At 34.9% G+C, this 26987-nt stretch overlaps 1 protein-coding gene across 2 annotated transcripts in view; it reads left to right on the top strand.

Annotated features, from left to right (window-relative positions):
• LOC118263587 (phospholipase D1) overlaps positions 1–23552 on the top strand; it is a 36542-nt gene extending 12990 nt beyond the window's left edge. For both annotated transcript variants that reach the window (XM_050705564.1, XM_050705563.1), the window contains exons 4-20: positions 8398–8664; positions 9085–9205; positions 10321–10472; positions 10812–10943; positions 12454–12602; positions 13001–13236; positions 13678–13782; positions 14277–14416; positions 14950–15114; positions 15335–15894; positions 16324–16456; positions 16909–17017; positions 17462–17632; positions 18063–18229; positions 18612–18852; positions 19278–19493; positions 19963–23552. In XM_050705564.1, coding sequence (XP_050561521.1) covers positions 8398–8664; positions 9085–9205; positions 10321–10472; positions 10812–10943; positions 12454–12602; positions 13001–13236; positions 13678–13782; positions 14277–14416; positions 14950–15114; positions 15335–15894; positions 16324–16456; positions 16909–17017; positions 17462–17632; positions 18063–18229; positions 18612–18852; positions 19278–19493; positions 19963–20190 — 3292 coding nt within the window. In that variant the 3' untranslated portion in view covers positions 20191–23552. The remainder of the gene's footprint in view (positions 1–8397; positions 8665–9084; positions 9206–10320; positions 10473–10811; positions 10944–12453; positions 12603–13000; positions 13237–13677; positions 13783–14276; positions 14417–14949; positions 15115–15334; positions 15895–16323; positions 16457–16908; positions 17018–17461; positions 17633–18062; positions 18230–18611; positions 18853–19277; positions 19494–19962) is intronic.
• The last annotated feature ends 3435 nt before the right edge of the window (positions 23553–26987 follow it).

Here is a 26987-nt window from a genome sequence, read left to right as displayed (position 1 = left end):
ACTACTAAATTTATAAGAAAATTGCAAACGTAATCCTAATACTTTTTATCAATGAAAATTAAAACACTAGTATCTAAACCTTTACCTACTAAACTACTAACAATTAAATATTAGGCAAATGGTTTTTTTCTCCGCGATAGCAAACTTTTAAATCACCGAAATATTCCGAAAATTTTTCATTCAACGAGACAACCGTCAACGACGTCTGCCCTCGCGCGTCTGCCCGCGTTCGGGTGCCGCGCTCGCTGACGGGCCGATTATTTTTAGCTACTGCGCGGGGACGAGGGGGCAGGCGGCGGGCGTTGGCGGATACTATACTTACGATGCTTATGTTCAAAAGTATAGGTTGATTAATAAACACTTACCGAAGTGAAGTGTAGTAATATCATTCATATCTAAGTACTTATGGGTAGGATAATGTTTTGATTTGATGAAAAGTTTGTGTTCTATGTACTTGTGTATAATTTTCAGATCTCAAGCAGGAAATAGGGAATTAAGTTTCCCTATTTCAGATTTTTACCCCTCCGCGGCCGCATTCAGACCTCTAGCGTCAAAAGTTGCGGAAGTCTCGAACAAACTTTCACCCCTAGTTTAAGGGGTTGGGGGGTAAAAGTTCCAAGTTTTAGGATTTTTTTGTTGTTTGGGTACTAATACTAGCTTACATACCAAATTTCAGTTTTCTAGGACTTCAGGAAGTACCTTAAGAATTTTGTTGATCATCAGTGAGTGAGTGAGTGAGTGACGAAATCGGGGTATTTTAGATATCAATAAAATCTAAAGTATAAGAGCTATGCAATTGAAACTTTAGAGGTTTATTAAGTCTACCACTGACATTATATCCTGAAAATTTTGTTTATCTGGTATAACCCAAACTCAAGGAGAATATGAAGGTTCAAAAATACGACGAAGCGCTTCGAGAAAAGGTAGGTAGTGCCCTTGCGCTTGCGCTTCGCTTGGCTCGTCTTGGCGGGGGCACTACCGTGCCCCCAGATCCGTATTTATAAGATTAAGGAAATATGTAAAAAAGAACAGATTTTTCCTCAGCTTTGTACGAATCTTCTTTGTATTTCGTGATTATTTCTAGCCTTAAACAACAATACCCCCTAAGACTAGACAAGGCGAACATAACAATTGCCTCAATTGATTGATTATAATAGTGTCTAGAAATAGCTGAAATAGTCGTGCTCTATCGTCTTCGCCTTTAAATCAGACGATATTCGGTTTTATCTCAAAGATAACAATGTCTATATTTCACCACCCAAATTAAACTTATTGATTAAATTGTTAAGCTAAATTGTACTTTATTGTTAACGTATTTGAGTAGAATGTTGAATAACTGGATGCTTTTTAATGTCTTTCATTAATGTGAAAGTACCTAAATGTATGAATACTAATCAGCTGATCTGGAAGTCATTGAGGAAGGTCTATGGTCAGCAATGGAAGTCTTGTGGCAAATATGATAATGAGGAAATGTATGATATGAGGGTCCATAATAATCATTATTGCTTTAATGCCTTAGAAAAATATTTATGTAAGTACATGAGTGTAGTGACTTTCACCTACTTGAAGGTTGAATGAACGTTTTACAAGTACCCCTGATTACATATCCTACTAATATTATTAATGCGATAGTTTGTATGTTTGTTTATTACTCCTTCACGTCAAAACTGTAGAACCGATAGAGATGAAATTTCGAACAGGGATATATTATGGTCTAAAATAAATACCACATAAGTACTTAAGCGTAAATATATCCCACCGCCGAAGCCGCTGGCCGAAGCTAGTGTATCATAATATTATGACGCATAATACAATAAAAATACTAGATATCATGATTTGATAAGTAAAAACGTTTAGAAAAGAAAGTAATTCCCTTGAGTCATAATTACGTTTCATATAATCAAATAATACTCACGACTCACGTCTATCATTCTTACACAATTGTTTTACTCTATTTCAATTAAAATTATGTTCAAATACGAGTAAGCTTCGTCAAACAAGTACTAGATAAATTGAACCTATTAAAAATCCTATAGATAACGTAATCACTTGATGTTATCACGTAAAATGTTCGTCATGACACTGTATCTTTGTGACGTTTCATTGGTTGCAATATTACGACTTTGCACCTAGGTTATATAGGTATTGTTAAAAGATAACTCGGATAAAGTGTCTAAAGATAGGTTTATTTAAATATGAAAGTGTTTTGCGTATATTCAATAAAATTAAACGTTGTTTGAAGTCTATAATTTCTGTCTTTCCTGCCCCCTTGTGTTATTCAAAGTCGTATTTTAATAAATAACTTCATTGTTTGAATCCCGCACGGAGCAACTCTTTCTGTGATCCACTAATTGTTTCTAAACGCTATACAGGACAACCCACGACACAGGAGAAATTCCTAGTGTATGGCAACGTCATTTAAAAAAATATTCTACTGATAAAATTTATCACTCACAAATTTTACATAGCTGACTCATAAAAAATCTCTACAATATTACTAAGTAATATGAATAGTAAGACATTTCAAGGTCCCTAGCTACAAATGTATTAGAGACAAGCTACATACATACGCACTAAAAGCTACATAAATACTTATGTACATACACAAGATTAAATAACTAATCAACCAATCAGAAACGCAGTCCTGACAACAGACCTCAAACGTTGTTAACTTGAAGAATACTGTGAGGCAAGGTTTACAATTTTGATTATGTGCTTTTTCACACAGATATTAAAATCGAAATTTCGTTGACGATAAATTAAGTTTATTCCGAATTACAATAGGTATCAATTAAATATCGTTATTTTAATCTCTCCAGTATGAAACCTAAACGAAAATAATATCAAAATCAGTCAAGCCGTTTCGGAGAACGGACACCGAAACTTATATCACAAAGTGTTTGTAGTTTGATAACCTTTAGAGATTACGGCCCACTTGGAAGATCAAAGACCTAATTTTTTTATCTAACCATTGAATATTAATAGCCGTAAAAATGTGATTGCCGTCAACGTTTTATCTATGATAACGTTTATAGTGTATTTTACCCTCATTTTCATATGGTCGCGATATAACTATGAAGTACAAAGGTATAAAATTATTTTATTAGTGTAGTAAATACCGCTAATTTTTTTATTGAATTTTTATGAGTGGATATTGGCCTCTGATCATATGCCACATGATCAAGGGAAGGGATAAGTGGATTAAAAAGGTTACACAATGGTTGGATATAGGTAAGAGGCAGACCACAAAAAAGTTGGGACGACGACATCAGACAAGTCATGGGAATAACTCGGGGATGAGTGGCCATAGAAAGGCCCGAATGGAGAAGATAAAGGAGGCATTTGCTATCTAGGCATGTGCAGATAGGTTTTGAAACAAAAGAAATTTATAGTAGAATGAAACCTATTGGAAATGGAAGAGAATATGCTAAAAATGGAAAAAAATAAAAATTCCTCTCCATCCGAGTTCGGGAAGTGGGGGGAGGGAGGTTTTAAGAGGAAAAATCGGTTTAGCGCAATTTTCGGCGAAACTACAAGTCCTACAAAAAAAAGTTCAACGGCAAAGTTGTAGGTAATAAAAAGATCTACAACTTTTGTATTTACACTTTTTTTGTATTACCTCAAAATTTTGTGAAAAATTCAAAAAACTACGATTTCGGTTTTTTATTGTTATCTTCGACAAAAATATTTATTTTTTAACGAAATTTTGTGAAAACGTGCCTTTATATGTATCAAATACATTGTATTTTTTTGGAATTGTAAAATTATTTTTTTTACCAATTATTGATTAAATACCGAAAAATTATCCTAATTTTCAATCGAAAATTCACGCGTCAAAATATCAGATTTTTTATAAAGTTCGGTGGGCTTTTTGTTCGCAGAAATCTCTACTTTTCGATAGTGTAAAAAAAAATAACGTTACTATGGAAAATGTTCCCCCACTTCCCGAACTCGGATGGAGTGGAATTTTTATTTTTTTCCATTTTTAGCATATTCTCTTCCATTTCCAATAGGTTTCATTCTACTATAAATTTCTTTTACTTTTTACCTTTATTAGAGGTATCTGCACTGGCCTAATCTGGCAAACGGACACTCAGAAGTGGAGAAAGAACGCAATGATAGCTTTAAATAGATTTTGTCATGTCCGAATAAAAAGCCTATCAATAAATAAATATAATATCGCCTCTGAACAAAAGTAAACAATATTTCAAGTATTCATTAAATCTTTGAACTGTCTGCCTCGAAGTAGGTGCTCGTTCCAAGATAAAGATTTTAATAAAGAGGTAGATAAGTACCTATATAAAGATAGGTTCGTCATATTACAAACGCACGCTACAATTTGATAAAACACAACATAAGAAAACGTGCGTAAAAACGTTTTCATTCATATTTCTTAACGCATAACGTTCATTATTCATTATGCAACTACATAATTAATTTATAGTTCTATTCACCTTATCTCTCAGTTCATTAAACCTGTCATGTGGCTATAAAATCTCCACTGATGATGACGATACCTGGCATAGTGATTCACAGACATAATTGATACTCTACTACACACTTGAACTACACTATTTCTCATTTATGTCCATTTATTATCTGTCCCACAATCTAATAACATGATATTTATTGCGCACACGCCGCCGCTGATTGGTTGAATGGATTAACATTGTAAATGTTTATTGTTTTACACATCAAAGTATTTACTCGTTTAATGAAAATATGTAGATAAGCGACGGCTAATCTCAGTCGCTGTTGATTTTCAGTCAAATGTAATTTTGTAAGTTTTTCGCAAATTACAGTAAATACTAAATTGGATGGCTTAACTCTTTGCGTCATAGGTTTCATAATAGTCACTGTGACGTTCGGCAAACGAAAATAATGATAATGAGTATAAAATTTTATACTAAATGCGGTTTTTCACACTGAATCACTGTGAAGGAAAAAGTGTAAAATTATGTTGAAAATATTGTATTTGTCAATACAACTAACAGGTATTTTAGATAGCAACTATAGAAATATGAGAGATGCGTCAGACAGCCATGCTTCAACAGTATAAATAACAATAACATGTATCTTTGTACCCTACCATCCTATAAAAATAAATACATTTGTGAAAGGTGTACAATAAAGATTATTTAATTATAACAATAGGTACAACCTAGGTGGGTTCAAGTCTCATAGGTTAGTGAATAGGTTGCTTAAATTCTTATGGGTAGCCGTGCTCCATCGTAGCCCGCATCATCGCTTACCATCAGGTGATATAGTAGCTAAACGCTGACTCATCTATACATACATATAATAAAATCGTAGAAAAGTGCTGTCTGTACATTGAAAATAAAAATAAAAAAAATAGCAGGGGTTATTGTTATGTCGATGTCGAACCCAAAAATGTAATTAACTTTTTTTTTGTCTGTTTGTCTGTTTGTCTGTTCGTCTGTGCGCGCTAATCTCAGAAACGGCTGATCCGAGTTGGATGCGGTTTTCACGAATATATTGTGGGATGCTTAAATTTACATTTAGTGTTTGTTTCATGTCAATCGGTTCATAAATAAAAAAGTTATGTCAAATTAAAGAATCACGTCGAACATTCTATGCTTATACCATTAATCTCCGCAACTATTTGACGGATTTGGTTGAAATTTGGTACAGATATAGTTTAGAACCTTAGAAAGGACATAGATATATTTTTATTTCAAAAATCAAAAAATAAAAATAAGATATTCTATGTCGATCGTTACACGACTTCGGTTCATGTTATTGTTTTAATTCATCGAAAAAAAGTAAATAAATAGTAAAAAGGTATGAAAAAAATAATATCAATATAATAAAACATTTAGTACAAAGAAAATGCTCTAACGGAGTATAGATAATTCTATGTCGATCGTTACACGACTTCGGTTCATGTTATTGTTTTAATTCATCGAAAAAAAGTAAATAAATAGTAAAAAGGTATGAAAAAAATAATATCAATATAATTAAACTTTTAGTACAAAGAAAATGCCCGAACGGAGTATAAATAAATAATCCAAGTTGTCTTTATCCTCGATAGATGGCGTTGGGATCGAAATAGATCGCGCTATGGTTTCGTTACATTCATTTGGTTGGGTATCGGCCGAGCGCTTCGGTATTATCGTAGAAAAAGTGTATTATCAGTCGTATGATTATTTGTCTGTAGTGGTCCTGCTGTTTCGTATATTCTAAATTGGTTTCGTTGTATTTGTCAATTAATAAGTTTATTTGTTGGGTTTTCCTGGTTTTTTGGTTAAACTATTTAACGTAGGTTTAGTTTGATATCGATTATTAGTAGTTACTGTAGTTAGTTTTTTTAATAAAATTGTAAGTATAATTTATAAATTAATTAGATTAGATTAGATTTAAGTCGTTTCTTTTAAATTATTTAGTTTAAGCTTGGTTATTATAGCATAGAGGAGAGAGTTGTAATATAGTTTCTTTTTTAATTGTTATAAATTCGTAATTCTTAGCTTTCTTTAGTTTTAAGTTAGTTTAAGTCCGTTTTTAAACTATTTTTTCAATGCCCTAAGTGAGTATACATCTATTAAATTCAAACGCAGAGCTCATTATGTTGATTTTTGAAGAGTTCCCTGGAATATCTTCCACATCTCATTTTTGAAGAGATCCCGCGAGATCGGGAACTATGTGGTTAAAACCAAAAATTTGCCGGAAGTCACTATTCCACGCGAACGAAGTCGCGGGCAAAAGCTATTACCAATAAAAAACTAAAAATAAACCTTATCTCTACCTGATGATTACCACAAGAACACACTTCTGATTCATCTGGTGCTGCTCGTGTTACCAATGTCTATGGGTGGTTCACATCACTCTATTAATTAATCATGACGGTACCCTAAGTACGAGTTTACATTACGTTTAAAGTAATCAAAACGAGAGCAGGTTTGGCACTCTGATTAGTTGGTTTATTGGAGCCGGCCAATCAGAGCGCTACTATTTTTTTTATTTCCCTTAGCGATACTAGGGGTACAGAATGCCAAACGCGCTCTCATTTCGTTCGTTCAACATAAAGCAAACTCATACTAAGGGTATCGTCCGCTTGTCTGCCCAACAAAACTGCACCATAGTAACATTATGAAATAGGTACTCATTGTTGTTTGTGTGTGAAGATTATCCCATACTTACCGACCTATATGTATGACTAATTATGGATGTTATTATACTTGCATTATTGTTATCCTTATTTTACCTTGTTATGGTAAGCAAAAGTAGAATAATTACTGACTGTATACCACATTTACCGACATTTATCTCTTTAATGACCAGGTAAATTGTTAAGTTTAATATTTTCGCATTGCTTTTAAATTTTTCCTTAACACTGGAAGCGTAGAATTTCTATAAAAGTGCAGTTTAGTAGGTACTGAGAATTGAACAACTATCTATTTTGAAATTCCAATTCGAATTGATTTATAATGAACGATTTCTAATGATCGATTTTTATGAGTAAAAACAATTTATAAAAGATACACAAAGAGTTTCTCCTATTACCAGCCCGTATCGTTAAAAAACCAATGCTTACTTTATGGTTTTAAAGAAACTTGAACGCAAAACCATGTTTTTTAGAAGGTAATGTGGAACTCTTCATAAATTCTTTACGATTATTTAACTCCGCGTTTCCGTGGGATAAAAAGTCAACGTATCCTAACACCCAAGTCAACTCATACCCTGTCTTTATACCAAATTTCATCAAAATCCGTTCAGTAGTTTCAGCGTTATTGACAGACAAACTTTCACATTTATAATATTAGTTTGATAGTCTACTTTCATCGCTTTGTATCACCTTTCCTTGATACAATAACTTTGTTTTGCCACTACAATAGGGTAGATGACATTTTTTTATTTTAATGTACATTATTTTAAAATATTAGACACGTATTTTAAACTTTCTTACTGAAAAAACACTTTCTGATTTGAAATGTCACGTGACGTCACTTCTGGGTACGTTTTATACGTAGAAATGACGTTTTTGCTCCCACTCCTAAACTTTGATTCTTTATTCTATGTATTGTTATCTTATATAACAAAATAAAAACAAAAATACGAGTGTAATATTTTTTCATTACATTTTTAATTTTCTTACCCCGTCATCATCCCTATGGGCAATGTACATATTATTTATAATTTACTAGCAAACCCGGCGAACTCCGTTTCGCTACCAATGACTTTACCTGTTTTCCTGCTCTACTCTTATTTTTTTCCTGAATTTTCTTTGCTACCTCAAACCTCACGGAGTCCGCGACCTGCGCAACGAATGCAAAACCGCGGAAATCGGTTCGTGCGTTCTGGAGTTATAGCGTCAGGAAGGAAAACCCGACTTATTTTTATATAATAGATTTTATACCAAAATTAAAACATTGATTCCAGGTACACAATCTACCTCCAACATGGTGAATTCAACTGGACGATCAAGAAGCGATACAAACACATCCTATACCTTCACCAGCAGCTCACACTATACAGAACCTCATTGGACATTCCCTTCCCCACGAAAACCCATAAAACTAGAAGAGCCAGCTTCAAGAATACTGTTGATACAGAAGAAAAGGCGGAAAGGGTGGCCATGCAAGCTGTGCCTAGAAGTAATTCAAGGAGGGCTGTGAGGCCTAGGAAGAGGAAGGGGGCGTTGCCTAGGTTAGTAGTAGTTGATGTATTTGTTGATTAGACCATTATTATTAGCTACAAATTAAACGTCACAAGTTTTATACTCTCTAACGGATAAAACTAACGTTCAGTTTGCCAATAAGAGCCCCGATATAATAAATAGGGCTTCAACTTATTGCTTAATGTCTTGGATGCTCGGAGGTTAAGACGCCCGCTCCTTATGCATGAGAATTTATTAACCTTTCGAGTAATATGCACATCCTAACATTATTTACTTCCTAACTTTCTTCGAATAATATGTACTTCCTCAAACCTTCTCAGTGCGAGAAGAGGTCTTTGGTCAGCAGTGGCTACTTATAGACTGTAAGATAGAAAAGTGTCTCAATATCTTCAACTCAGTAACCCACAATACCAATTACTTAGTACCTAATAAAAATCCTAAAATTCCAGGTTCCCAAAGAAACCCGAAGTAATGGTGACTTACGAGGGCATCCAACTAAGAATGAAGCAGCTTGAGGAGTATCTATACAACCTCCTAAACATCTCAATATACAGGAACCACCATGAAACGGTAAGTTACCTTCAGTAAAACCTTCAAAGAGTCACACATCAATAGTTAGTAAACAATAACACAGCCACACGATTTTTTACCTTATCTTCTTTAGTTGAAGGTTCAATTTTAAATCAAGGATGTTAACAATAATACAGCCACGTAATTTTTTACCTTATGTTGTTAAATGGAAGGTTCAATTCTCATTGAAGGACGTTTTTTTACTATGATTCTGTATTACCGGATATACCTTACTGTTAGTAGTAAATTGAATTATGTAGGTAATTGCTATTGTAGGTTTATTATGAATGGATTTGTTTTTGTAGTAAAATGTTTGTTTTATAGTTTCTACGAACTTTGTTCGGGTGATCTGTAGGTCATTGGGGCAAGCCCATGTTTGATGACAGTCTAGTGGCGGACTGTAAACCTGAGTATGGTTTCATGGGACTTTTTCGTTTTATCATATTGAGTTAATCACATTAATTTTCTGTATTAAATCAATTATAACCTATTGAATGACTAAAGATCTGATACTAACTATGTAACAATGACATGCCAAAAATTGTTGTAACTAAGCAGATCCTTATAATTATTCTAATCGCTTATTTGACCACTATCAAAATATGTATAATTTTAACTTAGTAATAAATATGGACATAAATCCAGTGTAAAGAAATCAATGTAGATAACTTTATTTATATTTACTTGTCTACAAAACAATGAACTGACATACTTTATAAGGAAAAATAGTTACAATACCATGCAATCAAGGCTGCGGTTTCAAACAAAGATATATCAATGTAGGCCGAGGAGAATAATTTGTTTTTAATATGTTATATTACGCTATTTATTTCCTGAAGGGGTAGGCTGCGCACTCAATATTGACATAATTGGCGAAAAGTATTTAACGTATTAAATATAATACCAACGTTTTACCCATGTAATTGAAGGCGAGCCTATTGGCATACGCTGTATACAATTCTGTAATTTCCAAAGCACCGAATACACTACAATACTTTGCCCGACTCGGTATCTGATACCCCCTTTTTTTCATTTTTTTTTTTTGAGGGGGTTAGTGAAAATCATCCACGGAACGAGACTTTACCTCTTACACAATCATATTATTCTTGTTTCAGGTGAAATTTCTAGAAGTATCAAATCTATCGTTTATATCCGACTTGGGCGGTAAAGGCAAGGAGGGCATGATATTGAAACGCACCGGCTCCACGCAGCCTGGCCAGGCCGGGTGTAACTGCTTCGGTCTCCTCGGAAACATGGTTTGTGTGAGGTTAGATTACGGTAGATTTTAGTTACAAATCATTTCTGTTTGCTGTTACAAAATGATATTTATGTAAATGAGTCAAAGTTCATTTTTGAACTAAACAAATTTTAGATCAAATACGCTAAAATATTCTTTTATTTAAACACCACTAAAATAAGGTGAAAAAAACATCGTTTGGAAACCTGGACTTAGTAATTTCAGCGTGATGATAAATGCTCATTTCTTCTCCGTGTGTGAAGAGGCCTTTTATATGCTGATGATAATGAAGACCCAAACTACACAAATGTTTGCCCAAATACGCCAAATATTAAAGCAATATGCTCATGGCCAATGTTTGTATTACAGGTGCAACTACTTCTGTACTGGTCTGCTGTGTGCCAAATGGCAGGAACGATGGTTCTTCGTGAAAGATACGTTCTTCGGGTACATTCGACCAAGGGATGGCGTCGTCAAAGCCGTTATGCTGTTTGATCAAATGTGAGTTCTATTTTATACTGTTATTTTTGGGAGTAACTTTTATAAAAACTGTCAACTTTTTAGACATTGTTACTACCTAATTATAATTTAAAAATCGAAAACTGTTAGATTTAGGTAGTAGTCAAATCGATAAATAATCTAATTACGATTGTGTTGCAATATTCTATATTGGATTCTACCAAGTCTTACCGCCGCACTCAGAGTCATTTAATGGTTACTTAACCCAATCCTTAGCAATTGTTTTCGGAACAAAATCGTTACTAAGGAATACTTTAAGTAATAATTAAATATATCTGAGTACAGCAGTTTAAGTGTAACACAATAGAAGAATCTGTTGTTACCCACTGCTATGTGGTGACTGATCAATGACTAGACAAATATTGTTGACTATGAACTTGACGCTGTATTTGCGTCACGTACGACGTAAATGTTCTACGTATCTGGAAGGAGGGCTTCCTGAAAAGGATGAAGCAAACATAATAAAAAGATTTCTATATGATCAGCAACGTAGTTGGGAAACTTTAGTCTAGTGTTAGACCATTGGAACGTCCGAACTGTCATAAGACATTTTTATCGGATCTGTCGCTCACACTTATGTACTCTTAATACGACTTTGGTTGGTTTATTCGAGTTGGCCAATCAGAGCACCGAATGCGGTCTCGTTTAGGTTACAGTGATAGCCTATCATCTGCAAAACGTAGCCTTTGTTGCTACATATATTTTATTTCAGTATAAACAGAATGTTTTGTAATGAACAAACTTTTAAAAATTACGCATGTAATTAATCTATCTTCTTTCGTTCCACGCAGCCCAAACTGTATAATTAGTAAGTATTTCGTTTATGTGGATTGTGCTAAAATTGTATTAATAGTGTCGAAGTGTAAAATTAAAATGTGCATTTTTAAAATTGTTAATAAAAAGCTATAAAACCGCTTTAGTCATAGGTTTTGTAGCCAAACTCGATCCATACTTCGAGTTTAATGTTTTCTTTCACCATCATGGGTTTTCTCATTAATTGTGTTTAAATGAAACAATTGTTTTTCTTATCACACATCACAGTCAACATTCACGTAACTTACATTTTTAATTTCCATGTACCATAAATACAATGAAAAGTAACTTACTGAAACGTGTTCTATACCATTGTAACAAGGTTTATTTCAATACATCATCATATCATTTTAATTAACTGATGCTTGATTTTATAATTTAAATAAGTCTCTCTCTCCGTTTTTCATGTTAGTGTCAAACATTGCATGAATATTAGAGAATTCATTGCGTTGAGTGAATTCTAATTAGCTTCCTTCTAAATCTACAAGTCTTTGCGTAGGCGCTGGTTGATTAGACAAACCTGATTAGTCTTTAACACATTAAACGCCATGGGCTCAATAGTGCCCAGCGCTAACAGAGGCATTGCCTTCAACAGATTTTTGTTGGCAGTCAAAGTCTTAGGGAGAATTCACGTTGGGGTAAATTTTTCTTCTCTAATATTATAAATTTTTCTCTCCAGGTTTGAAGTATCAAGCGGAATGTACTCAACGGGAATGAACCATGGTCTTCAGATCCTCAACCAGAGTCGACAGATGGTGATCAAATGCTGGACGAAGCGAAAGAGTAAAGAATGGATGCAGCACCTCAAAGCTGTTGCTAATCAGACTGGTAAGAAAAGAAGTTTGTATTGTTAACGCAAATATTTTAGAGACTTTGTATTCTCCAATATCTACATTTATTGAAATGAGATTTCCGTGAAATATATTAATGACTACCCCCCGACTTCGTTTCCATAGAATGAATAATGACTTCTACCTCAGAATTTGGGGTCACATTTATTTATTTTTTGTCTTAAACTTACTCCATTATACCTAAACTAACTGCCAATAAAATTCCCGTCAAAATCAGATGTAAAAACTATTATTTTGCATGCAGTAAGAAGCGACTATTTCAATATTACAAACTGATACGTCCTATGGTATTTTTGCAATTTGTGGTTTCCTGAACAACTCTTTAGCTTGAACTCTATAATAATTATTAGTAAAGATTAACTTTTCTTTCTTCAGCCCGAGACTTCACATACCCAAACCTGCACCACTCCTTCGCTCCGCCTCGAGCGGCGACCCCCGTGGGTACACTAGTCGACGGCTCTGCATACCTCTCCGCTGTAGCTGACGCCATGGAACTGGCCAAGGAGGAGATCTTCATAGCAGACTGGTGGCTCAGTCCGGAGATATATCTGAAGAGGCCAGCGCTTAATGGCAGCTATTGGAGGCTGGATACTCTGTTGAAGAGGAAGGCGGTTAGTTGTATTTGGATTTTGTGTATAGTGCATGTGTGTTTAAGGTTTTTAATCAGACTTATCGGTTTACACTAGCCTGAGACGTCCTTTTGAGCTTGTCTGAAATCTTTGTGTTGTTGACATTGGCATTAAAATTGAAGGCATTAATAATAACTGAGACTGCCTCGTCGGTCAAGTTGTCGCAAGTACGATTGCCAGACAAGAGGTCTCTAGTTCGATTTCCGGGTTGGGGATAGTTTTACTGGGTATTTTTCGGATTTTCGAAAATTTCTCAAAAGTAGCACGGAGTCTGGTATTGTGAACAGTTGTGTTGTTGTAATATAACTGACTTGGAAATAAAAAAAAATGCTATAAACACTCAATAATCACATTGGTAATGAAGATACAAAAACATTTTTACGTAAATACAAGAAATAAAATGTGATCTACTTTCATTTCCAGGCGCAAGGTGTAAAAATATTCATAATGCTGTACAAAGAAGTGGAGATGGCGCTCGGTATCAACAGTTTCTACAGTAAAAGTAAATTAGCTAGCGAATATATTAAGGTAATTGAAATATACATACGATACAATATATGTAGTTAGTACAAAATAATTATGGTGCACATATAAAACTCTTTAAGTACTCTTAAATGTGATGGTAGTGTGTGTAGTATACCACAGAGGAGGCCTAGTAGGGCTGAAGCTTACGGGTTTACCGGGGCTCCGGCTTGAAAAGGAGGAGCAAGAACGGGGTGGTTTTGCCTCATCTAGCTATTTGAAATATTGACGTGTAAAAGTGTTATTTTATAATCTATTTACAGAAATAAATATCATTTATCATTATTTATCATTTATTTAGTTAGTAAGAGTATGACACTCGCTTCGTTCAAAACGGGAGAAACCATTGATAGATTTTCCCCCTTAAAAAAGCGTGTGTATGTGTATATGAGACATTCTGCATTTTAGTACTCGACAATTTTTACCATTTTAAAGGTGCCTGTGTTCAATGAATTAAATGGTTTATCGTCGAGAATAATTTCTTGAAACATTCCTTTCAGGTATTCCGACACCCCGACCATGCGAAAGCGGGCGTGTTGTTCTGGGCGCATCACGAGAAGATCGTGTGTGTCGACCAAACTGTCGCCTTCGTGGGCGGCATCGATCTCTGCTACGGAAGATGGGACGACTATAAACACAGGTAATATCAATTATGACCATCAAACAAAGTCAAAGTCAAAAGTTAATTTATTTATTTCAAATAGACCAAGAAGGCACTTTTCAACGTCAAAGCAAATATTACAATATTAAAAAAAGAAACAAAATGTCTGTGTGTCGGTCAGTCCTCTAGTGAAGCTATTTGCTCGTTTTAATTCTACAAATATTTCTTGCAACTGCAGCTTCCCCAAAGTTTTATATCTTTAAATAAAAGTACATAGCGTCCGATTTCAAAATGGATTTTGAAATCGGACGCTATTATGTACTTTTGTACATACTACTATTTTTAATAGTTGAGCATGAGTGTGAGAATTAATTGAAATTACTCACGTGAACCATTCAAGAACAGCTGTACAAGTCCCGATGTGACTTGAAACATATCGAGCTTTTCTCAAATTGGTATAAGTAGTATATCTGTAACAGTGTTAAAAAACAAACACTGTTTCTCAATGTGGTAATGTAATGATAATTAATATTTTAGATCAACTAAGAAATTAAATTCTTTTTCATTTCCAGGTTAACAGACCTGGGCAACGAAGTCCAACCAAAGAGCCTGTTAAGAATGAAGAAGCAAACATCGTCGTCTCCCGGCGGTGGGCCGTATCTACCGTATGCTAATGGGCTGGAGGCTGCCCTGGAACTCGCTAAGAGCTCCAAGGATCTAGTCATCAGTTTAAACGAGTAAGCTTTGAATGTATTTTAATGGTATTAGTATAAAGTTCAATTTTGCCTGTAGTTAATGACATGACGCCTTAAACCACACGAGCATTCTAGAACTAGACGCTTTTGCGTCTGTTTTTGTTTTTGGTCAAAGCTAAGTGGATTATAGTTAAAAGCAAAATCATTAAAAATACCTCATATAGTAAGCTCATATTTCTTATTCAAACCTTTCAATTCACAGTGCGACACTCAAAGAAGAAAACGAACAAACTGAAAAAGAGAACAACAACGAAGTTGAACCAGAAACCAGTCCAAAAGAGAATTCAGATAACCTACCAGTCTTAGAACCAGGAGACCAACTTCTCATAAGGAGTGCCAACCCTCAAATAGACCCAAGCAAACGAGAGAGCGCACTCGACACTCCAGAAGTACAAAGAAGGAATGTACTGGACAAAATAACTGATAGAGGAAAAAACATCATTAGTATTCTTTACCCTCCATATGAAGAGGAAAGAAATGAGCAGAAATTCGATGATTCGGAAAGAAAGAAAGCTGAAAAATATGCGTTATCTACTGATCAGATTCTATTGACTGATGCGCTAGGAATCAAACCTGTTGAGGTGAACAGCAGGCATGTTAGTCAACCGACTCCTTTGGCACAGGTCGTCGAAGGAAGAGTAATTACAGAAGAAACGAAAGAAGAATTAGAACATAAAGAAGGAAACTCGAAGCTCTGGATAGGAAAGGATTATACTAACTTCATTGTTAAAGACTTTAATAATTTAGATCTGCCTTTTGTAGGTGAGTTTTTTTTTTGTTGTACGATTTAGCCAACGAAACCATAACCAAACCATCGGCTACTGTTTATATGCTGTTCTTTGTAAACGTACCTACAACACAACATCATTTGGTCTTAATGTAACATAAACTACCGTGCGTGAGGCACGTTGCGTTCCGCGATCGCCTCAAAGAGTCATCAGACCACCACAGACGGGGCCCAGCAGGGTGTCCGATCCGGAGCTGCGGACTAAATAACGGGTTTACCGTGGCTCCGACTCGAAAAGTAGAAGTAGGAACGGGGTGCTTTTTAATCAGTAAGAGTCTGACACTCCCTCTCGCCTCGTTCAAGGCGAGAGAAGTCATTAGATGATATAACCCGCTCAAAAAAATGTAACATAAACTATACAAATTATATTATTATGTATTAAACCGTTCCGTGGTTGTCTATAGACCTGGTGGACCGCAACACGACGCCCCGCATGCCGTGGCACGACGTGGGCGTGGTGCTGCAGGCCGCCGCGGCCCGCGACGTCGCGCGACACTTCATACAGCGCTGGAACGCCATCAAACTCGAGAAGGCTAGGTTCGTATCCACTAAACTAATTCATACATAGCTACTCATAGTGACTGCACTGTTAAATAATAATTATACTGCACTAATATTGACTGCACTTTTGGTTTCGGGTTCGATTCCCGCACGGAGTAACTCTTTGTGTGATCCACATTACCGATAGTTTTTTTTTTTTTTTTTTTGAGTTTACAATCTTTAATCTGCAGCACATTTGGTATAGTGGCTTCTGTCCAACTTATCCCATTTTCGATTCTTGCATGTTATATAGTTTTATTTATTCCGCAAATTGTTGTTCCGCTCTTGAATGTGATGTGTATTTAATATGAAATTGTACGTTTATACCCAAACGTACCCAAGATACAGGAACAAAACCTAACGTGTGGTCACGATTTTTAGAAGCAAACTAACAATAATAAAGTGGTCAACACCAGTATATAATACAATGGTAATTTATCTTGTTTCAGACAAAACCCGAACTACCCGTACTTATTACCGAAGGCTTATTCCGACATCAAACCTCTACAAGATCTGGACAAAGTACTAGAATGCGATATTAACCCTGTCTCCTGTCAGGTAACCATAACTTGTATTACATCATAGTGGTCTATCCGACCTCTACCATACTTATAAAATCCAAATAACAAAATAGCATGGTTTAGCAAAAAACATAATTATGACAGGAATAAACAAAGAAAGCCCTAAAATTACAAATGTTACCGTACACTTTAAAAGCTTAACACTTTATAAGTGTTACACATAACATTTTACTTTTACACCTGTTACTAATAGCTTTTGGGAAATGTACGAGCCGTCCATTTATCACGTAAGGCTTTCTTAATTTTTTTTAATGGCGTTTGAAGAAAAAAATATTGTATGTCCCCCCTCGTGAGGTCCTGATTTTTTGTCGAACCCATCCTCCCCTTTTGAGTATCACGTAATTAATGGACGTCCCCTTTAGGCATTAAGTCCACCTTCTTTATAAAATAAATTAATTTTTCTTTTTACGTCACTTCTCAGGTACTCCGCAGCCTATCAAGTTGGTCGGGTGGTTTCTTGGACCCCGACACAGTAGAACAGAGCATTCACGAAGCGTACGCAGACACTATCACTCGCGCACAGCACTACGTGTACATTGAGAACCAGTTCTTCATCACACAGTCTCGCTCCAGCCAGGCTGTGAGGAATCAGGTGAGTTTGTGGCATTTATACCTAAACGGCAGACTGATCACTTGATGGTGAGCAATTAGCTGCCCATAAAGATACACAAAATTAAAGAAGTTACAAGTGCGCTGCCGGCCTTTTGAGAGTTTGGGATTTTTTAGTGTTGAGCCTCCGGTAACTACAATTACACGGCTAAATACAGTGTAATTATTGTTGTTTTGTGCTGGCTTTATGTGAGATTATGGTATTCCTCCGGTCAAGTCGGCCCATACGTGGCCAAACATAGCTCTTCCACGTTTCTGCTAAAAGAAATGATTTCTCATTATTTCCCATAATTGTAAATACAGATAAACCTAAAGTAGTATGTAAGTATGTAATTGTTATTTTTATTGTGCAATATTGCTGTATTTATGTTGGTGACACTTAATAAATAAATGCGTATTACGAATGCGTACAGATAGGCGAGGCGCTGTACAACCGCATAATGCGCGCGTTCCGTGCGAAGGCGACGTTCCGCGTGTTCGTGGTGATGCCGCTGCTGCCGGGCTTCGAGGGCGAGGTCGGCGCGCCCTCCGGGACCTCGCTGCACGCCGTCACGCACTGGAACTACCAGAGCATATGCAGGTCCGCTTCAACTCTTATACCGTTTGAACAAAATATGGTAGTCATTTTATGTCAAAATATCTTAAAATAAACGCTTAATTTACACTCATTCGATCGCGCACTTTTATAGTGCTGGGTCCTACTCATTCAGTCACTAATTTTTAGTGAAGTAGCTAAATAAATATGAAAAATAATACATTTCAATACAGACTGTGATACCTGAAAATGCGGATTGAAAAATCCGCATTCATGTCCCTCACTACACCACATCCTTCTTACATAATTTTTACTGTATATGGAAAGTAAACTATACCATCTGATATTCAAAACTGAAATTAAACTTGAAACACATTGATAGAACATATTTATATCTGAATTTAACCTAACCATTCCCAATCCACAGGAGCCGCGAAGCCATAATAACTCGTCTATACGAGTCAGGCGTCCCGGATCCCTTCGAATACATAACGTTCCACGGCCTTCGAACGCACTCAGTATTGGGCGGAGAGCCGGTCACTGAGCTAGTGTACGTCCACTCCAAGTTACTCATAGCTGATGACAAGACCATCATTTGTGGCAGCGCCAATATTAATGATCGGTCTATGATTGGCAAGAGGGACTCGGAAATTGCTGTGCTGTTGCAGGTTTGTTGTTTTGTTCTTTCTTTTATATAAACCTCATAAACTCAAAAATCTACTAAAGTAGATTTGAGTCATCTGACCTACTAGTTTCTGTACTAAATGTTGTGCTAATTTGAATTTGAGTGAAGATGAATGTATTTGAATAAATAGGAAGTAAATCTGTGTGTAAATCTAAAAAAAAACTGTCATCATTTTTATAACATAAGTTTAGTACGACCTCAGAAAAGAGAAGAAGAGTACGACAATCTTTGTCTATTAGCTAGTTTTATGACGTCTCTGTTCAGACATTTTAATTAATATGCAACGTCATAAACGTAATTTTTAATAGTAATTTCAAAAGTTTTTGAATGTCTATTTATATAAGCATATTTAGTTGTTATGTAGCAAGAATAAAATAAATAAATTAATTTTATCTTCGTCCGTCATAGGACGAGCAATTTATAGACGGTACAATGAACGGCGAGGCGTACCCGTGCGGTAAAGTAGCGGGAGCGCTGCGCAAGCGACTGTTCAGGGAACATCTAGGTCTCATGGGAGAAGACCTGGAAAAACTTGGCATATCACTAGACGACCCCTGCAGCCACGAGTTCTATAGAAACTACTGGAAAGCCATATCTACAAGGAATACTGATATGTATGAAGAGGTAAGTAATATATTGTGTTTAAATTAAAAATCACCTACAAAATGTTTATTTGAGGTATAAATACGTATCGTCAAGGGATAGGGAGAGGTGCACATTACGGCGCGTAATGCCACTGTACAATGTACACCCACTTTTCACCATAAGGTTCATGTAATAGAGGATGACCCTATTGCCATATGCTGGGAAAAAATCCAGATTCCATGCTATTAACAAACTGTAAAATTTTTGAAAAACTGCAATAATCCAGCTTTACTAACTACCCTAGACCCCTTGCCCGACAGTCGCACTTGCGATTACTCGAAATCTAGGCTTATGACTTCATCGCCAGCCCGCATTAAACAAGCATGGTGATTAATACTCAAACGTTCTTCATGCGAGAAGAGGCATTGGTCAGCAGTGGCCACTAATAGGCTGTTGATATGATATGATCTTAAGTTATTCTTATAAAATTCCATGTCTTTAATTTCAGGTATTCCACTCAATACCAACAAACTCAGTGCACACCTTCGCTGAACTAAAGAAATACCAAGAAGAAAACGAATGCCTTTGGAACAAGGACCCAGCTCTAGCAAACAGAAAAATAGACCTTATACAAGGCTATTTAGTCGATATGCCGTTGGAATTCCTTTGCAACGAAACTCTAACACCTAGGAATACTTCTATGGAAGGCATGTTGCCGACTGCGCTCTGGACTTAAGGCCATTGAAGAAAAAACTGCCATAAATCGTTTAAGAAGAAAACTAATAATAATAAATGGTAAGCAAATTCCATCATAAAAACTAATAGGGATGATGACGGGGTATGACAATTATAATTTGGCCCGTCCGTTAGTTAATGGAAAAATATTAGACATGTTTTTTTATATAAGATAACAATACTTAGATAAAACGAATCAAAGTTTAGTAGTGGAAGCAAATACATCATTTCTACGTATGAAACGTACCTAGAAGTGACGTCACGCGATATTTCAAATCAATATATCTCCGTAAGTATTTGATTCCCTACGAAAATAAAAAATACGTGTCTAATGTTTTAAATAATCTACAAGGCGGACATTAAAATGGAAATTAGTCATCTACCCTATTCTTTTAGTTTCCATTAAGGTTTTAAGTGAAATCGAAGTAATTTAGTCTCAAGTTAGGTATATAATTGAATACAGTATGTCATTGTATTGACTAACAATCATACACTATCTAGAAAGTGGGATATCATTTATTAGTTGTCTATTTATCAGTTTCAAACTGAGTTATAGCTAAGCTTATAATTTGTAAAACTCGGGCACAAATTCGACATTCAGGCCGCATTACACTTTTACAATATAGTGACATCTGTTACTTTTGCTAAGAACTACTACACCAAACTGTGTATAAAAATAGTAAAATTCACCAACTGCCTTGATAAATTGGCCTGAATGTTACAGCGAGTATTCAAATACGATTAAATCATTTAGGAGTGGAGTTAATTGAATTACAAAATGTTGGTGCGGTTTATATAATTTTAACCTTTTCACCGTTTGTAAGGACTGAACCGGGAAAGGCTCCAGTATAACTTAAGATTTATTAGTCAACGACCTATTTCCAATTTAAAAGCTTATGATAATTACAGTGATTGGACAGATTGGACTAGTGTTGCCATATGCGTAACTAACGCCATCTACTGAACGCAAAGATGAAAAGTCAATCTATGAAGTGTTGTAATTGGGATAAAGTTGACTTCTCATTTCATTCAATTGGAAATGAGAAAAACATTAACATCTGTATGTGCTTAATGTATTTATCAAAGACAGTTTAAAAGTTTTAAAAATTGAAAACAGTGGTGAAAAAGTTAAAATGATTGAAGAAAAAATCAAAAGCCCTAATTTCGGTGTTGCTTTTTAATTGTTTATCTAACACTAAGTGTAAAATGTTAATAAATAATGGATTGCATAATAAATGGAATGCTAAGTACGTACCTCATGAGTTTGAATGATAAGCAATGTTTGTGCAATTTTATTTTTCTAGTTATTTTACGTAATAATCTTGTGAAATGAGTAATTGTTGATCTGAAGTAGTTTTCTACAGAGATTCCGTTTTTTTAATATTATTATTTAATTATTTTTTTATTGTAAAGTCTGTCCATATTGTAGTTTTTGTTGTTACTTGTCTATATTACAGCTAAAATATGACTTTTTTTTAATAGGGTTGTAGGATTTTTAAACTTAGCAAATTGATATTCAGTTATTAGTTCTCTTGTAATATTTTCCTGTAGTTACCACGACACAAAACTTAATTTATGAATATTTATTTTGTTACTGTTTTTATTTAGTTAATTTTATTTTTTTATTTGTGTTTTTAAATGACATATTTAATTAATAGCAATAATTAATAATTTATTTTTTAATAATAGACTCCATTCGCTACTTTTAATAGAAATAGTCATAATATGTTACAAAATAGTTTCTAAAGGTGCATTTATCATTCCAAGTGTTGCTATCAATAAAAACAAAAATGTAGTATTGCCAGACAGAGACTAATTTTATCTAGTTCTGGACCAAAATAATCTACAATGTACTCAGAAACATATTCCTTCCTCTAAAAGTTAAGTTGTTTAATGTTACTTAATAGTTTTAAACTTTTTACTTTAAAACTCTCCTGTCCATTACTTAGTTGTCCACTGCTGGTCATGTATGAGATTAATATTAAGCTTATGATGCAAATCGTGGAGTATATACATACTAATCATAAATGGTAAAGTAACATTTAAGTCTTGTCCTGCCTTCATCCCGATCTATTTTGGGGGTACGTCTTATTTTTCCGTTCTCTCTATACAATTATTTATTTATTTCTGCCTGCGGCTTCGCCCACGTTAATGTGGAATAAAAAAATCCTAAAACCTATAAGTCCTCCAAACAATTATACTTTCACATCTATAATATTAGTGTGGTTAATTTAAATCCATTGAAAACCAACAGCTGTATAATTTGTTTAAGAAGATTGTTATTTGTGACAAAAACCCAATAATAGGATTTCACGATAATGCACCATCTTTTAACAAACTCCTTTCTCCATATAATTCTTTTCACAATCTATCTACTTGTTTAGTCATACTCTGCCCTATTTAGTGTTACTTTTAAAAAAACTAATTCCTCCATTTATTCACTACTCCGTGGTATCATTAAACTTTAATGATCATGATTACCCTATATATTCCATCCTAGCCTATGCAGTATTATAAAATATATTACATAGGAAATCTTATCAATATCTGGGCACTTACTCTTGAAACCAATCTCAATGTTAATGCGTTTTCAATTCTCCTTGGGTGAAGCGAGAGGGAGTGCCACACTCTTACTGACTAAAAACCACGCCGTTCCTACTCCTGTTCATAGCTGCAATAGGCGCTTCTGTTGCAACTCCAGAGAACCAATGTTGGTCGATCCGAATTGGATTCAAGAGTAAGCCACTTGAACTCTCATTCCTGAGTTAAACTTATCATTCCAATAAAACCACCGTCTTAATTTGCAAAAGCCTTTTCCTATCAAAATTTCGTTTTTCTTTTCCTTTAATATTTTTTTGGTTGGGTCTCAAAATTTGTTCTGAAATCGTTACCTAATATTAATAATCTTGAATTATGTCTTTCTTGCTTTAGAAAACAAGAATTTCCTAACATCAAGTATTGAATTTTTGGCTACTAAATTAAGAAATACTTCTTTGTATTAAATTTTTGAAATTTTTGACCTACTAATGAATAATGTTTTGGAAAAAGTATTTTATTAAGAGGCTTCGCATACTTTTGACTCGCTATGACTTTTTCCTATTTTATGCATAGTAATAAAATATACATGACTACTTACATAAATAATACTTGTTAAGATTGTAAATGATTTGTGCTGTGCGGTGCATGATAACTAATTATTATTTATTTCAATTGTACTCTAGACTCATGTATGGTGTATTTATGAATTATTTTATTTTATTGTCTAATCTTATGAATAATAATTTTATCAATGTTTGTGATGAATCTGTGTTATCCTGGTAATTGTGTTGTATTGTAATTAAAATGATATTTTTATGAAAATAACGCTTTTTTTTCTAAGATGTTATATTCTAATTCCCAATATCTCTTCTAAATTATCAAATAATAAATACTTGTTTTACCACCTTTATAAAGAGCATCTATCGATATTTGAAACTTAGTATTATAAGTATGTACTTACAATTTTGCTCAGCGCGTAGGTATACGAAACTGATTGCTTAACATTCACTTGTGGGCCCGTTAACTTTTTCTACAGTGCCGCCATCTCTTATCACTCAACAGAAATAAAAGTCACTTGAAAGCTCCCAGAAATAAAGGCGGGAACATTAGTTGTCATTAGTTTACTATACAAGCTACTAGATGGCGGCAGTGTATCTAAGGTTAGTGAACGGTGCACGTGTATAGAGGCATGCAACAAGTGGTTGGTCTCTGGTGTGAGGTAGGTAAGTAAATCGGTTGCTAATAATATGAATGTAGTAAGTATTCAGTCGAATTGTGTGATAGTGAACTTTATTTCATTAGCCATAAATATAAATATCTATTAATTATTCAGCTTTGTGGTAAATGTAGGTAGATTAGTATGTACCTAAGTAAGAGCCTATATTTAGGTAAGTACCTACCTGTGTTTCTTACGATGTTTTGCTTTAAAGATTTTTATGAATAAAAATCATTTTCAGTTCCTAATTTAAAAATTTTGTTAATGGTTTTAGATGGCCATTCAATTTAGACATTTACCAGTAGGTAAATAAATAGGTAAGTACCTCAAATTTCGAATGATCTGTAACAAAATCTTTAATAATTAGACCAACTTGACTAGGCTATTTACACAAATGTGTATTAGGTGTAGGTACAATATCCAGGTATCTATATGGTACTTGTACCATTTATAGATAATACTTATTTATGCCTAATCTATTGAAAAAAATCAAGAAGAGGAAAACTTGAAAACAATATGTGTGTGGTACGTGACGTAAGTCACGTACCTATATGCTCCTACATATATCCATAGATAAAACAATAAATAAATCACCATTTACCTAAATAGGTAGAAGTAGAACGGTAAATGAGTGATTAGGTAATGTCTTCCCGTGACCTATCTACTATCTGCCTATTCTGGCTTGTATTATATGTTTATTGACCTTTTTGTGGTTGGCTGAGGCGAGAGAGATGTCAGACTCTTACTGAATAAAAACTAACCCGTCCCTACTCCTGCTCTTCGAGCCGGAGCCCCAGCAACCGTGAGTTCTCCACGACTCCGTATCACAATGTTTATTGGCCTACCTATATTTTTGTTAACCGACTTCAAAAAAGGAGGAGGTTCTCAATTCGACCGTATAAGTATATGCTTTTTTATGTTTGTTCGCGGATAATATTGGAGGGCATTTCTCTATTTACCTATCTACCTATAATTGACATCATACATTTGACAGAGCAAGCGCGTCTCTCTGTCTGTGATTGGATAAAAATACTTTCGTTAGTAAATGATAATGGGCGTCTTGTAGCCGTTTTCATCAACCACTCACGAATCCTTTCTGTACTAAAACTTAGTTAGCGTGACGTATCTGATAAACTAACTCCTTGCACTATTAGGTGTCACTTATACGTTGGTGAAAACAAAATATCGCATCTTTATTAGCTCAGTACCCTTGCGCGTTCGGAGTTCTGATTGGTGGGTTTATTCGAGCTGGCCATTCAGAGCGCCGAACGCGCTCTCGTTTCGATGTTATTAAACGTAGGGACCTAAAGCAAACTCGTATTAAGCCCCCAGAATTGTTTTAGTTTTTTGTTCGAAATCTGACCATATTTTTGAAAATTAGTAATTAAATACCTACCAACTACACACCACACAGTAACTAAGTTATCAATTCTTATATGATTAGCTTAAGTTTTAATTTTATCTAATACTTAAAAGATATACAAATACGTGCCTAAAAGAAAAGAAAGACCAAAACTAATTTAAAGAGGGTAGGTAGCGAGGTAGGTTACGCAAACCATAAATTAAATGCAAATGACAGTTGACAGAAGGTCATTGACATTTTTATTTTTAGACACAAATCTTGAAACACGTCGTCGTATGACGCAACTATTATTACTTGGTCTCTACAAGAATACGAATATTTTACGCCAGGAAATACGAATAACATAATATATTTATACCTATCTATTAGTATTACCTACTTACCTACAGTTAAGTTTTGTAGGTACCTAGGTTAGTACCTACCTAAGCACCGTACTGACTGGAAAATGAGATATAACAAAGCTTAGATATTCTCTATGGATGATTTAATTGAACTGTAACTGTAACTACCCTTGCGTTCGGCGCTCTTATTGGCCGGCTAGAATAAACCAACCAATCGGAGCGCAGAACGCCCTCCAATTTCAATTACTTTATACGTGAAGTAAACTCATACTAAGGGTAACTGATGTGAAAACGCTTGACTTTTCTCCTTGCCTAACTCACTCAATCAAGGAATTCATATAGGTACAAAAGCTGTTTTATTTCAGTTAAGATCTTATACCACAACTCATATCACATTAAAAAAATCTAATCCACACACTGTATCTACCTACATTTCATACAAAAACCATTAAAACAAAAATTAAAATGTATTGTCCAGCTGAGCAAGCATCATTACATTACCTACGTTTCGCGCGCATTTTTGGGCGGGAGATCTGTCAGAGCGTGCGAAAGAGCCAACACTATGGGGTGGATTTGTAGCAATCACGTTGACAAATTACAAGGGAAAATATACCATGTTATCATTTACATAAAGATTCAATTAGCATTGGATTTTTTTACTAAACAGGAAGCAATACAGGCCAATCAGGTAAATGGCCCAATGTAACAGCTGTAGATAATAGCGGGAAAATAATACCTAAATATCTTAGAAAATAAGTGATAAGTACCTAAATAAATATTTACTTATAGTCCAATGGGATGCTGGGTACTAGGTTGGTGATTAGGAAGATGCCTAAGTTGTGATTTAATTTTGGTAGAGATAAGGTAGGCAGATACCTTCAATGGGAAATTTGATGTGGTAGGCAGGCACTAGGCACATTATTGGTGTAAGGTATAATGTTCCTAGGCAATCTAGGTAGGTAAGTAGATAACTCTTTATTGTGAAGATGCCTTTCATTGCAATCTCAATGAGTTTGTGGTGGGTAGATGAACAATCTATTTACTTCCAAAAATTACCAAAGTTTACATAGGCAATTACTGGTGACAGTGACAAACATTTTGGTGCCTATGTCCATTATCTCTACATTAATTTCTATGAAAACTTTGAAATCACTGTCATCATAAGTGTGTAATCGGAAATTATGATAATGTTCGGAAAGCTAGAGGGTGGAACGTGTCATTAATTTCGATGCACTTGTTAGTGTAGAGCGAGCGTGGTCGCGGCGGCGGTGTGCGCTCGTGTGTGCACCGTCATTACGCTGCATTATTTGTTACGTTAGGGCTGGGATGGGCCTGTCCCT

This window comes from Spodoptera frugiperda, chromosome 27 (genome assembly GCF_023101765.2).
Source record: "Spodoptera frugiperda isolate SF20-4 chromosome 27, AGI-APGP_CSIRO_Sfru_2.0, whole genome shotgun sequence".
Lineage (NCBI taxonomy): Eukaryota > Metazoa > Arthropoda > Insecta > Lepidoptera > Noctuidae > Spodoptera > Spodoptera frugiperda.
Note: the sequence above shows the minus strand (reverse complement) of the source record. Positions and strands in the feature narration are given on the sequence as shown.